Source organism: Papio anubis, chromosome 3 (assembly GCF_008728515.1).
Source record: "Papio anubis isolate 15944 chromosome 3, Panubis1.0, whole genome shotgun sequence".
In the NCBI taxonomy this organism is placed as follows: Eukaryota; Metazoa; Chordata; class Mammalia; order Primates; family Cercopithecidae; genus Papio; species Papio anubis.
Genome location: NC_044978.1, coordinates 133,025,286 through 133,041,674, shown reverse-complemented (window position 1 = coordinate 133,041,674; position 16,389 = coordinate 133,025,286). Strand labels below are relative to the sequence as shown.

Below are 16,389 nucleotides of genomic sequence, written 5' to 3'. Positions count from 1 at the left end.
TGGTCTTGAACTCCTGGGCTCGAGTGATCCACCCACCTCGGCTTCCCAAAGTGCTAGGATTACAGGCATGAGCCACGGTGCCTGGCTTGCCACACTATCCTTTTAAAGAATTGGTCACCACAAAGAAATTTTTAATCAACATTTTTAGCATTAACTCTCTTCCAACTGTGTGAGAAATGCTTTTACATACATTATTTAACCCATTTATGCCTAGTGTTCCATTATTGGAACGCTAAGCTTGTGGGAGTTATTTATATCCTACTGCTCAAGGTCATCATCCAGGTCTGATTTTTAGCAAGAAAAATTTGCAACCCTTTGGCATAATTGGGTTAATTAAACTCTCATAACAATTTTTGTTGATAATGTTTGTACATATTTATGAGGTACATGTGATATTTTATTAAATGCATAGGCTGTGTAATGATCAAGTCAGGGTATTTGACTTGATCAGCTCAAGTATTTATCATTTCTATGTGTTGGGAACATTTCAAGTCCATTCTTCTAGCTGTTTTGAAATATGCAGTACTTGTTAACTATAGTCATCCTACTCTGCTATCAATCTTAGAATGTATTCCTTCTTTCTAACTGTGTGTTTGTACTCATTAACACCTCTCTTTATCTCCCTTATACTCACACTCTTAACACTTTTAAGTAGGTGTTATTACTGCAGTTTAACAAATGAGGAGGTAGTCTTGGGATAGATAAAAATTTTTATAAGTTCAAAAGGCTGAATGTGAGGGTGATCTGGCTGCGGTGTCTCCCCAGTGTTCCCTAAGATTGACTCAGTTGGTGACTGGAGAGTGTATTAGTCAGGGTTCTCTTAGAGGGACATAACTAATAGGATAGGTATATACATGAAGGGGGAGTTATTAGGAGTATTGACTCAAACAATCACAAGGTAAACTCCCACCGAGTCCCAAAACCTCAAAAGTAGGGAAGCCGATAGTGCAGCCTTCAATCTGTGGCTGAAGGTCTGAAAGCCCCTGGCAAACCACTGGTGTAAGTCCAAGAGTCCAAAAGCTGAAGAGCTTGGAGTCCAATGTTTGAGGGCAGGCAGCATCCAACATGGGAGAAAGATGAAAATGGAAGACCTAGCAAGTCTAGTCCTTCCACGTTCCTCTGCCTGCTTTTGTCCTAGCCACACTGGCCGCTGATTAGATGGTGCCCACCCAGATTGAGTGTGGGTCTGTCCCTCCCAGTCCACTGACTCAAATGTTCTCTCCTTTGGTAACACCCTCACAGACACACTCAGGAACAATACTTTGAATCCTTCAATCCAGTCAAGTTGACACTCAATATTAACCATCACAGACAGCATGGGTCATCCTTCTTTATTGTTGAGTTTGCTCTTTTCCAAAGCTGCACATTCACCAAAGAGGCTGACATTCCCAGTGAGACTATACCAGTCAATGGCAAAACCAGGATTCAAACTCAAGTGCTCTAATTTCAGATCTATTCCTTTTCCATGACGTCAACCTTATCCAAGCTAATATGATTGTCTATGTCTCTGTAAAAGAGTAATCCTACAATTGTTATTGTTAATTTTTAAATTATAATTTGGAAAGAACATGTTCCTTTTCCTCTTATGCTGTCAAAAAAATTGGTATAAGGTATAACTCTTTGTTAGCTGGAAGTCTCTTTGAGGGATTCCTATTTTTTCCAAATTTTTTATTAATGAAAAATATCAAGCATTCATAAAAGTTGAAAGACTAGTATAATGGACACTCTGTATACTGCCCACTTAGATTTAAAAATCAGCAGTCTGTGATATTTGTACTCATTCCCTCTGTCTCTTTGTATGTTTGTATACATACGCATATATACAATATATATACAGGCATAGACACTTTGTGTTTGAAATATTTTAGTATTTGAAGACATCGTTACATTGCATCCCTGTTTCAGCATGCACCTTATAAGAATAAGGAATACTATAACTGGAATAAATTAGTTCTTACATGATGTTATTGTATGTTATTATACCTAAAATATTTAAAGTTACACCATCTAATATCCAGTACATTTTCACATTTTCCCAGTTGTCCTGATGAAACACTTGGCTGTTTTTATTTTGGCTTTTTTTTTTTTTTTTTTTTTTAAGAGACAGTGTCTTGCTCTGTCTCCCAAGCTGGAGTTCAGTGGTGTGATCATAGCTCACTGCAGCTTCAAATTCCTGGGCTCAAGTGATCTTTCTGCCACAGCCTCCTGAGAAGCTGTGGTGGGAGGATTAGCCATCATGTCCAGATAATTTAAAAAAATATTTTTTTGTGGAGATGGGATCTCAGTTTGTTGCCCGGGCTGGTCTTGAACAACTCCCAACCCTTTTTTGATGTCAGTTATGCTTATATAAAGGTCTCAAACTCCTTGCCTCAAGTGATCCTTCTGCCTCGGCCTTCCGAAGTGCTGGTGTTACAGGCATGAGCCACCACAAGTGGCCTAATTTTGCTTTTAAAACTGAGTAGACATTTTGGTTTTTTTTTTTTTTTTTTTTAGCAGTTTTACATTTACAGAAAGTGACTGGGAAGTACAGAGTTCCCACATAATTCTTTGTCCTTACTTCCCAGTTTCTTCTGTTACTATCATCTTGCATGGGTGTGGCACATTCGTTGTAATTGATGAGCCAATATTGATACATTATTGTTAAGTAGATCTCATAGTTTACATTAGGTTTCCCTGTTTGTGTTATGCATTCTGTGAATTTGGTAAAAATGCATGATGACATGTGTCTATGTTTTTCTTTAACAAATGGGGAAACAATCAAGATTCATATATTACATTTGAAGGTTGTGTATTTTAACTTATTTTAAATCTAGAACCAGTCTTTCCCTCATGACAATGATGTTTTGAAAAGTCCAGGCTGATACTATGTTAGGGAATGTCTCTCCTTCTGGATTTGTTTCTTTTTTCACAGTCTCAATTTTAACTTGTTCTTCTAGCTCCTGTATTTGCTGTAAACTAGAAGTTAGGTTTACAAGCTAGTGAGCATCACCTTAAAGGTTTTTAGCAAGAACACTTGATAAATTATGTGTTCTTTATAATGCATCACATCAGGAACACATGATGACAAGTCCTCTCATGATTAGTAATGATAAATTGGATCTTTTGGGTAAAGATTTAAGGTGATTATGGCCAGATATAATTGTAATAGTGAATTTTTTCCTTGCAATGAGTATATAATCTGTGAGGTAATCTTTTTGACGCTATGAAAGTCTTACTCTCCAACAACCTTTCAGCTGATGTTTCAGCAGCTGCTGATTATCCTTGCTTACATTATTTATTAAGTGATTTGTGAGAAAAATGGTGGTTTTCTAATTGTCATTCCTTCTATGTTTAACTGCAGCATTCTTCTGTAAAGAAGGCCTTAACTTTTTTACTGCTTTCTCTCACTTATTATGAATTCAGGAATTTTTAATGCACTATGTTATTAGTGTATTAAATATGTTAATACATAGGTTATATGTATTAATAACAAATTTAGCTTAACTAAATATGTCATTATTTACAGTGCTTACTCTTGGTGCTTTAACTGCCATAAATTTACCCAGTGGGATTCCATTACACTGGCCCATAGGTCTTGTGGATGTGCCCCCATAGGCCTTGAGCATTTTTTTTTTATTGCTTTCTGGAGCAAGATGTCTCAGGATCACCTTGTACTTTCCTTGCACTACTTTTATTTGGTGATGGGGTATCTTTCTATCTTATACATTCCTTGTTAGATTTATTAATCCTAGCTCCAGTTCCAAAGAGTCTTGGAGCACATGGTTCTGAATTTAACCAGCAGTGTAACCTGATTATCCTTTAAAGTACTTTAAATATATGGGCTTTAAGTTTGTGAAGGATTGCTATAAGGAAATACAGGCCATTGATTTCAGTAGTCTAAAATTGGATTTTGTATTAAGTTAAACAGAGCTGCATTCAGGCAATGTTGGCCCCCTTGGGCCCTCACAGAGCTGCCAGTATTAAAGGTTCTGGTGATGCCAAGGTGTGTCATCATTAAAAGCTCAAGCACTGGAGCCTTAAGGATCTGAGGTTATGTTCTGGCTCTAAACTTTACCAGCCATATGTATTAGTCTGTTCTTGCATTGCTATAAAGAACTACCTGAGACTGGGTACTTTACAAAGACAAGAGGTTTAATTGTCTCCTGGTTCCACAGGCTGTAAGGAAGCATGGCTGGTGAGGCCTCAGGAAACTTACAATCATAGTGGTAGGCAAAGGGGAAGCAGGCTCATCTTATACGGCCAGAAGAGGAGGAAGAGAGGAAAGAGAGAGGTGCTACATACTTTTAAACAACCAGATTTTGTGAGAACTGACTCACTATTACCATCCACCCCCCTGGTCTAATTACCTCTCACCAGGCACCTTCTCTAATATTGGGGATTACAATTTGAGATGAGATGTGGGTGGTGACTCAAATCCAAATTATATCATTGTGTCCCTGGCCCTTCTTAAATCTCATGTCCTTCTAACATTACAAAATACAATCATTCCTTCTCAGCAGTCCCCCGAGTCTTAACTCATTTCAGCATTAACTCAAAAGTCCAGTCCACAGTCTCATCTGAGACAAGGCAAGTCCCTTCTGCCTATGAGCCTATAAAATCAAAACCAAGTTGTTTTTTTTTTAACCAAGTTAGTTTCTTCCAAGGTAAAATGGGGTACAGGTGTTAGGTAAATACATCCACTCAAAAAGGGAGAAATCAGCCAAAACAAAGGGGCTACAAGCCCTGTGCAAGTTTGAAACCCAGCAGGGCAGTCATTAAATCTTAAAGCTCAAAAATAATCTTCTTTCACTCCATGTCTCATATCCAGGCCATACTGATGCAACATGTGGCCTCCCAAGGACTTAGACATCTCTGCCCCTATGGCTCTATAGGGTACAGACCCTCGGTTGCTTTCCTGGGATGACATTGAGTGCCTACAGCTTTTCCAGACACACAACACAAGCTGTCAGTGGATCTGCCATTCTGGGTCCTGGACGATGGTGGTCCTCTTCCCACAGCTCCACTAGGCAGTGTCCCAGTGGGGACTCTAGTATGGGGGCTCCAATCTCACATTTTCCCTCTGCATTGCCCTAGTAGAGGTTCTCCATGAGGATTCCACCCCTGCAGCAGACTTCTGCCTGGACATTCAGGAGTTTCCATATATCCTCTGAAATCTAGGTGGAGGCTCCTAAGCCTCAACTTTTGCCCTCTGTGCACCCATAGGCTTAATATCATGTGGAAGCCACCAAGGCTTATGGCCTGTACCCTCCGGAGCAGTGGCCTGAGATGTAGGGTCCTTTTAGCCATGGCTGGAGCTGGAGTGATTGGGACACAGGGATCAGTGTCCTGAGGTTGAGCAGAGCAACATAGGCCCTGGGCCCAGCCCAGGAAACCATGCTTCCCTCCTAGGCCTCCAGCCCTGTGATGGGAGGGGCTGCTGTGAAGGTTTCTGAAATGCCTTTGAGACATTTTCCCCATTGTCTTGGCTATTAACATTCAGTTCCTCTGAATGTTCAGCTGCAAATTTCTGCAGCTGGCTTGAATTCCTCCCTAGAAAATCGGATTTTCTTTTCTACCATATGATCAGGCTGCAAATTTTCTTAACTTTTATGCTGTTTTCCTTTTATTAATAAATATAAGTTCCAGTTTCAGATAAGCTCTTTGCTCATGCATATGACAATACACTGTTAGAAGCAGCCAGGTCAAATCTGGAGTGGTTTGCTGCTTTGACATTTCTTCCTCCAGATACCCTAAATCATTTCTCTTAAGTTCAAAGTTTCACAGATCCCTAGAGAAGGGGCAAAATGCTGCCACTTCCTTTGCTAAAGCATAATAAGAGTAACCTTTATTCCAGTTCTCAATAAGTTCCTCATCTCCATCTGAGACCTCCTCAGCCTGGACTGGACTTCATTGTCCACATCACTATCAGCATTTTGATCACAACCATTCAACAAGTTTATAGGAAGTTCCAAACTTTCCTTCATCTTCCTTTCTTCTGAGCCCTCCAAACTGTTCCAACCTCTGACCATTACCCATTTCCAAAGCTGCTTCCATATTTTGAGGTATCTTTATAGCAATGCCCACTCCTAGGTACCACATTTGCTGTATTAGTCTGTTCTCACATTGCTGTAAATATGGGTTGTGACTCAGATCCAAATTATATCTGTGTGTGCCTGGCCCTTCACAAATCTCATGTCCTTACCTGAGACAGGATAATTTATAAAGAAAAGACATTTAAATGGCTCACAGTTCTGCAGGCTGTACACGATACAAGACTCGGGAGACCTCAGGAAACTTATAATTATGGTGAAGGCAAAGGAAAAACAAGCATGTCTTACATGGCCAGAGAAAGAGGAAGAGAGGAAAGGAGGAGGTGCTACATGCTTTTAAACAACCTGATCTTGTGAGGACTCACTCACTATCACAAGAATAGCAAGAGAGAAATCCTCCCCCAGGATCCAATCACCTCCCACCCAGCCCTTCCTCCAACACTGAAAACTATAATTCCACATGAGATTTGGGGAGACACACAAATGTAAACCATATCACCATGTAAACTTAGTCAAGTTTCTGTTCTTGTCATCTCAGTTTTCCTTTTTCTTTTTGTTTTCTTCCCTTTCCCTTTCCCTTTCCCTTTCCTTTCCTTTCCGTTCCCTTTCCTTTCCTTTCCTTTCCTTTCCTTTCCCTCCCTCCCTCTCTCTCTCTCTCTCTCTCTCTCTTTCTTTCTTTCTCTTTCTTTCTTTCTTTCTTTCTTTCTTTCTTTCTTTCTTTCTTTCTGTCTCTCTCTCTCTCTCTCTCTCTCCGTCTCCTTCTTCTCCTTCTCCTTCTCTTCCTTCCTTCCTTCCTTCCTTCCTTCCTTCCTTCCTTCCTTCCTTCTTTTTGTGCATTAATTTTCTTATCCCAATGGAAATAGCTAAGAGTACATACCGATAAGGTGGTTTTGAGACTTAGACACATTAATTTTTTATTTTTTGTCTTTCAAATTTTAGATTCAGGGTACATGTGCAGGTCTGTTAAAAGGGTATATTATGTGATTCTGAGGTTTGGGCTTCTATTGATTCTGTCACCTAAATAGTTAACATAATACCTAATAGGAACTTTTTCAACCCTTTTCCCTCTCTCTCTCCCCTCTCTATTTCTGTACCCAATGTTTCATTCCCACTATATGTGAGAACATGCTGTATTTGGTTTTCTGTTTCTGCATTAGTTTACTTAGGATACTGGCCTCCAGCTGCATCCATGTTGCTGCAGAAGGCATGATTTCATTCTTTTTTATGGCTGTGTTGTGTTCCACGGTTTATGTGTACCACATTTTCTTTATCCAATCTACCAGTCATGGGCACCCAAATTCATTCCATGTCTTTAATATTGTGAACAGTGTTGCAAAAACATATGAGCACAGGTATCTTTTTGTTAGGATGATTTATTTTCTTTTTTCTTTTGAGATGGAGTCTCACTCTGTCACCCAGGCTGGAGTGCAGTGATGCGATCTCAGCTCACTGCAACCTCTGCCTCCCAGGTTCAAGTGATTCTCCTGCCTTAGCCTTTCGAGTAGCTGGGATTATAGGCACCCACCACCACGCCTGGCTAATTTTTGTATTTTTAGCAGAGATGGGGTTTTGCCATGTTGGCCAGGCTGGTCTCAAACTTCTGACCTCAGGTGATCCACCTGCCTTGGTCTCCCAAAGTGTTGAGATGACAGGCATGAGCCACTGTGCCCAGCTGATTTATTTTCCTTTGATGTATACTACCCAGTAATAGGATCGCTGGGTTAAATGGTAGTTCTATTTTTAGTTCTTTGAGAAATCTCTAAACTGCTTTTCACAGGGGATAAACTAATTTACATTCTTACCAACAGCGAATAAATGTACCCTTTTCTCTGCAACCCTGACAACATCTGTTGTTTTTTGACTTTTAATTATAGCCATTCTGACTGGTATGAGATGAGATCTCATTGTGGTTTTGATTTGTGTTTCTTTAATGATGAGTGATGTTGAGCATCTTTTCATGTTTGTTGGCTGCTTATATGTCTTCTTTTAGGAGATGTCTGTTCTTGTTCTCTGCTCATTTTTAATGGGGTTATTTGTTTTATTCTTGTTGATTGGTGTAAATTCCTTATTGATTCTGGATATTAGTCCTTTCTTGGATGCATAGTTTGCAAATATTTCCTCCCATTCTCTAGGCTGTCTGTTTACTCTGTTGATAGTTTCTTTTGCTGTGCAGAAGCTCTTTAGTTTAATTAGGTCCCAATTGTTATATTTTGGTTTTGTTGCATTTGCTTTTGAAGACTGGGTCATAAATTATTTGCCTAGACTGATGTTCATAAGGATATTTCCTAGGATTTCTTCCAGAATTTTTATAGTTTGAAGTCTTACACTTAAGTCTTTAATTCATTTTGTGTTAATTTTTGTATATGGTGAAAGGTAGGGGTCCAGTTTCATTATTCTGCATATGGTTAGCCAGTTTTCCCAGCACCATTTATTGAATGGGGGCCCTTTCCCCATTGTTTGTTTTTGAGAGACATGAATTTTAAACCACGTACAACAGTGTCTGTGATACAGTCAGTCCCTACTATGTGTTAGCTATTATAAAAACTCAAGGCTTCTGAAATTTGTCCTGTTTACTGTATTGATGAAAGCCTTCTTTATTCAGGTCCTAATATCATAATTATTGATGTTGCTTCTGAACATACCTTACTTTGTATTAAAGAGACCATGAAACATGTAAATAACTATTTTTCTCTGCTATAAGAATACGGAATTTGGTTCTCATTTCTAGCAAGTGCACTTATCTTCACAGCATGTGTTTTTTATTCTCACAGCTATCTATTTGGAGAGAGTGTTGATACTGTGGCCTCTGGACTCAGCTTGCTTGCCTGCGTGTGACTCCTGGCTGCACCACTTGCTTATGTGAACTGGAGCACTTTACTGGCTTTTCTGTGCCTTTTGTGAAGTGCGAATCACAAAAGTATCTTCCTTCCTGGAGTTTCTTTTTTATAGGATTTAATGAGTGAAGCCATTTGAAGTATTGACAGCCCTAACTGGCATAGACAGTAAAGACTCCATAAAAGTTCACTGTCATTATCATTTTGATTTTTTCTTATCTTTTAAAACTTTAATTTTCTATTTTCTCTGATTATTTTATTTTTTTCTGGGTATTTTAATCAATTAGATCGAGAGAGAGAGAGAGAGTATGTCTGTGTGTGTGTGTGTGGTTACAGAACAGAAATGAGTTCTGACTAATTTCAGCATAAAGAAACTTTACTGGAAAGTTACTGGAGCAGCTTACCAAATGGAATGAACAGTGGAAGAATGAGTAGATGTCAGAAATGACCAATGTCAGAAAGAGTAGATGAAGGACCACATCAGCTGCAGTGATGCAGGTGGCAAATGCTATCACCCATCTTGTTAGAGCGCTACAGTAGTGCCCATTTTCTGTCTTTATGATAAGCCACTCAAGCTTCAGTGGTTTGCAGAAGGGATCTGATTCACCTGGTGGAGAGACTGAGCCCCGTCTTTCTTAGAGGCCAGGCAATCATTCTGAGTAGTATTGTTATCAAAGCTGTTCACAGTGAACTTGCAGTCATTCCCCAAAACACACTCTGGATTTGTTATTTGGAAAAAGGACAAGTGGGGACTTAAGTGCCCCAAACCAATAAATATTTACTACAATCAGTATATTTTGTTAACTATCCTATTTTCCAACAAAAATAAAGCCATCAACAAGGTCACCAGTACTTAATTATAAAAAGTATACTGGTATAAAACTCAGGAGATCTGGGCTCTAGACACAGCCCTTTTTGACTAACATCACAACTTTTTAGGTCCTGATTTTCTTACTACTAAGGCGATAGTATAAGAATTAGAAGGCCCGTAAGGATTGTTCTAACAGTAAAACTTTAAGGTTCTCTGGTTGTCTTTGTTATGTGGAAACCTATATTGTTTTTATACACACACACGCGCACACACACACACCCCCATGAATATGCTCCAGATAGTCCAGTCTTCACACTCAAGTGATGCATGGGAATTTATATGTAAACAAAAGTTTAAACAGTTAAGGTAGACTCAATACCTTAATTAGTAACTTTTTTTTTTAGATGGAGTCTTGCTGTGTTGCGCAGGCTGGAGTGCAGTGTTGCAATCTCGGTTCACTGCAAGCTCCTCCTCCTGGGTTCACGCCATTCTCCTGCCACAGCCTCCTGAGTAGCTGGGACTACAGGCGCCTGCCACCATGCCCAGCTAACTTTTTTTTTTTTTTTTTTTTTTTGTATTTTTAGTAGAGACGGGGTTTCACCGTGTTGGCCAGGATGGTCTCAATCTCCTGAAATCATGATCTGCCCTCCTCAGCCTCCCAAAGTGCTGGGATTATAGCCGTCAGCCACCGCGCCCAGCCCTAATTCAAGGTTTTAAACTCATAGACAGAATTTCTAAGGAAACCTTGTGAATTTCTAGGAATAAATCAAGGAATTGTGATAAGTACATATTATTTTGTCCTCATCATTCAAAGGTCATACTTAGAGATTTTAGAAAATTAGAGATGTATGGAGAATAGTAATTAGGTCATCAGAATTCAGCAATCAAACGTGTCTCAACTATGTTTCCCTTTTAAAAAAGTAACCTTTATAGAAATATTTATTACAGGAATGATTAATTAGCTTTCCATTACTTTAAGAAGAAATCAGAATAATAATTCCTAGAAGAAATAGGAGAAGGAAAAGGATTACGACAGTCAGTACTCAATGAGTGTGCCAGGCACTGTTCTTACTCCTTTACGTAAATGAACTCATTTCTACCTTGTACATTTCTATGACATGCAAACTCTTGGTATTCCCATTTTATAGATGAGGAAATTGAGGCACACAGAGGTTATATGACTTGTGCAAGGTTATCGCTAATAAAAGTCAGAATGGGATTTGATCCAGTCTTGTTCCATAGGCTATGCTCTAAACCACTATGCTGTATTCTCTGTATAAGCAGATAAAATAAGATAAAATTTATATAATTTAACTTCACTGTCAGCTGTTTTTAATGCTACACGAGTTTTTTTTTTAAGTTTTGTTATTACTGGTTATTTTTTAGCTGCTTGCTCACCAGATATACCTGGTTGAAATTTCCCATGGATTCAGTTGAAGGAGATTGATACATTTATAAACCTATAAGAAAAAGAACTTATTAACTGTTACAAGTTGGACTTAATTAACAAAATCATAATTTCCTTGGTAACAGAGATCATGGGTTTCGTCCATACTACTACTACGCCATAGTGGCTATCCCATGACTTATTTATAATGTTAATAGATACTAAATCTGTATTGTATCTTTACGTTGGCTGAATTTTCACTAGAGAAATATGGCTTTCAAATATGACCTATAAAAGATACAGACAGATATGCTAGTAAAAGCTTACCTCATTCTGTAGATTATAAATTTAAAATCAAATTGAGATTGCAAGTATCCTACTCAAAGATTGTAGAATTAACTTGTAATTGTCTTATGTCACATATAGCATTTATAAGTTTGTTACTATAATTGTACATAAACTGCACTATAACATTAAATAAACCTATTATAAGTTAAGGAGAGGAACATAGACCTAGAGCAAGATGAAACTGTGTCTTACTAGTTCTCTGACTTTTACCAAATTACTTAACTCTGGTTTTTGTTTCCTCAACTCTAGATTGAACGTAATGTTTCTACTCTTAGGATTCTTTAGTGACTAAATGATGGTGATTTAAGTCATTTAATAGTATTTCCACATTGGTTAGCTGCTACATTCATTCTTAAAAAGTGGAAGTTTCCTCCAATTTTACTGCCTCTGTTCTCCAAATAAGACTGTTTGCATTTTTCCATCTCTCTTTTCAGTGTTTGGATTTATTAACATATATAATAAAATTTATATAAGACACATGCTTAAAAAATTCCTCTTTATTTGGATGCAGATTTTTTATTACAAGGAAGAAACAAACTTATGAATTTTTCATTGTTATTAATTTGAGGTAATTGAATCTAAGTTGCATTTTTATTTACAATATATATAATGCAATCTTGTTGAAGAATTTAAAATTGCGACTACCTAAATGTTGTTGTTTCAAAGATTTGAGGGCATTTTGAACCTCAGTAAGAACTGAGTTGATATTATGTTCCAAAAGATTACTGAGATATTTACAGATGTAATCAAATAAGAGAACTATAATGGTCATTGTACATGTAGAATGGTCATTGTAATTTTTTCTTCTGACACTTTAAATTAAAGCTACCTAAAAATGACACCGAGACAAATTTTTGTCTTTAGAAACATCTCAGGATCTACCTGGTGTTTCACTGTTCTTATAAATGTTTTATTTTCCTGTTAACCAGGTACTTCTGAGTCACACCCCTTGGTTACTGTAGTAATATATCTTAGATACGGCAGTGTATTGCTCCCTCTCTTAGCTACACACTTCAGTTGTGGCTTTAGGTTTCTCATTACTTTTCATTCCTTTTAGCCATTATATCTGAGCAACATGTGAGAGATGTTAGAGATTTTGGTTTGAGTTGAAGTAAAAATAAGACCACAACTATTCATCTTCAAACACATTTTAATTCACGTGTTTCTGTTGTAACCATGCAACCTCCTGTGGTCAATATGACCGACTGCTCTTTTTTCTTACGTTCTTTTAAGCAAAGTAAAGCAGCGGTTCGGCTGAAAGAAGACATGAAAAAGATAGTGGCGGTGCCATTAAATGAACAGAAGGATTTTACCTATCAGAAGTTATTTGGAGTCAGTCTCCAAGAACTTCAACGGCAGGGGCTCACCAAGAATGGCATTCCAGCAATAGTGTGGAATATAGTGGAATACTTGACGCAGCATGGTGAGTTAAGTCATGCTTTAGTCTTTTCATTTTCACAGTCCCTTGCATAAACAAATTATTTGTGTGAATTATTTCATAATGTATGATTAGACTGTCCTCTAAAGCACCTTCATTAGAATATTAAATTATTGTGTAATATACTTTTCATTTTAAAAAGGGCATTACTAAAAGGGCATTACTGCTTAACATTATCTTGACAGTACTAATTTGATCAACCATAGAGCAATCACTTTAATTATAGAGATTTCTAGTTTGGAATGTTTCCTAGTTTTAAATGCTAAAATACTCTGTTGTAATATTAATAGTCAATTTTCTAGATTAATTAAATTCTAACTGATAGTCAATAATTTTTAATGTAATCAAACATGTTTTTGGGTATTTTTCACCTGAGGTCAATCATGAACTTATTCAATGCCTAGACTATCCTCATACACTTAGAAGAGATACCGAAAAACTATGATGTAAAGCTGATTATGCAGGGTGGCAGTGGGCTGGTTTCTCTTATCTTTATAGGGATAAAATTAAGCATGTAAAGCATTTGAAGAGTAATACAGTACGTTATACAATAAAAAGATAAATTATATCTTAGTTACTGAGAGCTGTGTAGCCCACAGCTTTTTGATGATTTTGTTTAAAATAAATCATAAGCCTGGATCATTTGAGAGAATGTTTCCATATTCCCTGCATCTTTTTTTTTTTTTTTTTAAAGAGATAGGTTCTTGCTCTGTTACCCAGGCCAGAATGCAGTGATGTGATCATAGCTCACTGTAATCTCATACTTTAGGGCTCAAGTGATCTTCCTTTCTTAGCCTCTTGTGTAGCTGGGACTACAGGTGTATTCCACCACACCTGGCTGATTTATTTTTATTTTTATTTTATTTTTATTTTTATTTTTTGTAGAGACAGGTTTTCCCAATGTTGCCCCAGCTGATTCTGAACTCCTGGACTCAAACAATTTTCCCACCTCAGCCCCCCAAAGTGTTGGGATTATAGGCATGAGCCACCACACTCAGCCATGTAGGGATTTTTAAATGTAGAACTTGAGGCTTCAAACATATTCTGTACAGTAGTCCCCGATGTTATGCATGGTTTGGTTTTCCAGGGTTTCACTCTTACCTGTGACCAATCATGGTCCAAAAATGCTAACTGGAAAATTCCAGAAATAAATAATTCATCAGTTTTTTGGGTTTTTTTTTTTCTGTTTTTTGTTTTTGTGACGGAGGTTCGCTTTTGTAGCCCAGGCTGGAGTGCAGTGGCATGATCTCGGCTCACTGCAACCTCTGCCTCCCGGGTTCAAGCAATTCTCGTGCCTCATCCTCCTGAGTAGCTGGGATTACAGATGCACACCCAGCTTTGTGTGTGTGTGTGTGTGTGTGTGTATTATTAGTAGAGATGGTATTTCACCATGTTGGCCAGGCTGGTCTTGAACTCCTGACCTCAGGTGATCTGCCTGCCTCGGCCTCCCAAAGTGCTGGGATTCCAGGCATGACCCACTGCACCCGGCCAACAATTCATCAGTTTTAAATGGTACAGCCTTCTGAGTAGCATGATGAGCTCTCCAGCCATCCTGCCACTTGGGACCTTAATCATCTGCTTGTCCAGTGTATCCATGTGTGTATGCCACCTGCCTGTTAGTCATTTAGCAGTGGCCTCAGTTTGCAGATTGATCATTGTGGTAGCACAGTGCTTGTGTTCAGGTGACTCTTATTTTACTTAATAATGGCCCCAAAGTGCAAGAAAAATAATGCTGGCAATTCGATACGCCGAAGAGAAGCCATGAAGTGGCTTTTAATTGAAAAGGTGAGTTCTCGACTTAATAAAGGAAGAAAAAAAAATGTATGCTGAGGTTGCTAAGATCTATGGTAAGAACAAATCTCTCCCAATTATTCTATTGTATTCCTTTTTTTTTTTTTTTTAAAGGGACAGGGTCTTGCTCTGTTGCCCAGGCTGGAATGCCATGGTGTGATCATAACTCACTGCAGCCTCATATTCCACTGTTCAAATAATCTTCCCACCACAGCCTCCTGAGTAGCTATTATACAGGCATGTGCCACTGTAACCTGCTAATTAAAAAAAATGTTTTTAGAGGCAGGTCTCGCCATGTTGCCCAGGCTGGTTTGAACTCCTGGCCTCAAACAATCCTTCCACCTCAGCCTCTTAAGTAGCTTGGATTATAGATGTGAGCCATTGCAACTGGCTCTATTCTGTTTTATTATTGTTGTTGTTAATCTCTTACTATGCCTACTTTTTAAATTAAACTTTATCATAGACATGTATGTATAGGAAAAAAAAAAACAGTATATATAGGGTTTGGTACTATCCAAGATTTTAGGCATCCATTGGCAGTCTTGGAAGATATCCCCTTTGGGTAAGGTGGGTCTACTGTATTTTGAGTAGTTTGTTTCAGGCCATATCTTTCCAGGATTACAAGTCCCTTCACCCTTTCTGATAAGAATCATTTATTGGAAAGGAGTGAGAAGCGCTCATCACATGTTCCTCTATAGGAACATGTATCAACTTTTGACAGGGACTCTATGGCAGATTATTCATTCCGCCGATGGTTAGATGTTAATTGAAAAAACGTCTATCTGCTCTGGTTACTAGGCATGTAGATGACTGATATGGTTAGGCTTTGTGTTCCCACCCAAATCTTATCTTGAATCATAATCCCCTAATCCCCACGTGTCAAGGGAGAGACCAGATGGAGGTAATTGAATCATGGGGGTGGTTTCCCCCAGGCTGTTCTCTGATAGTGAGTTCTCAAGAGATCTGATGTTTTCATAAGGGGCTCTTCCCGCTTCGCTCAGCACTTCTTCTCCTTCCTACCACCTTGTGAAGAAGGTGCCTCACTTCCCCTTTGCTTTCTGCCTCATAAGTTTCCTGAGGCCTCCCCAGCCATGCTGAACTGTGAGTCTTTCTTTTATAAATTACCCACTTTCAGGCAGTTCTTTATGACAAAATTGTATTTTTTTTTTCTGAAAACTTAAGAGCCAGGTTTCTGTTCTTACTCTGTAGAGTTTTTCTCCTTATTAAAGGAAGACAAATTGCAAAAAGGCCAGATTCTTAGAAAACAGCTCTGGATTTATTCAAATACTTCAAACAGTGAAACACAAACAGTGTTACATATAGCATGACAGGAAGATGGAAGTTTGGCCTACAAAATCTTGAAGCCGGGAGTTACAACCAGCTTTAATAGAATTTATTTACATACTTGGTTTTGAGTAAGACTGTGTATCCCACTGAGTTAGATACAAATGGATTTCTAGATCATTCATTTAATCTGTTAAGTAGGGATGTATATTCATTTAGATGTCCAACTATGGGTACCTAAAGTAGTATTTTGGTTTTGGCATAATCAGTGTTCTTTCTCTCAACATTAATTGGATAATAGTCTCTTGAGCATACTTTTATTGTGTAAAAATAGTTTACATTTTTAATTTTTAAAAATTTGAATATTTTTGAGTAGTTAATAAAGTTATGTGGTTCAAAATATAGGAGGGTATATGGTGAAAAGTCTCTCTCTACAAACTGTCTCCTGACCTTTGTTTTCTCTCTCT

The 16,389-nt window shown here is 38.1% G+C and overlaps 1 protein-coding gene across 9 annotated transcripts in view; it reads left to right on the top strand.

Moving 5' to 3' along the window:
* FAM13A (family with sequence similarity 13 member A) overlaps window positions 1–16,389 on the top strand; it is a 388,692-nt gene that overhangs the window by 73,514 nt on the left and 298,789 nt on the right. For all 9 annotated transcript variants that reach the window (XM_021939093.2, XM_021939091.2, XM_021939090.2 and 6 more), the window contains one exon: window positions 12,643–12,832. In XM_021939093.2, coding sequence (XP_021794785.2) covers window positions 12,676–12,832 — 157 coding nt within the window. In that variant the 5' untranslated portion in view covers window positions 12,643–12,675. The remainder of the gene's footprint in view (window positions 1–12,642; window positions 12,833–16,389) is intronic.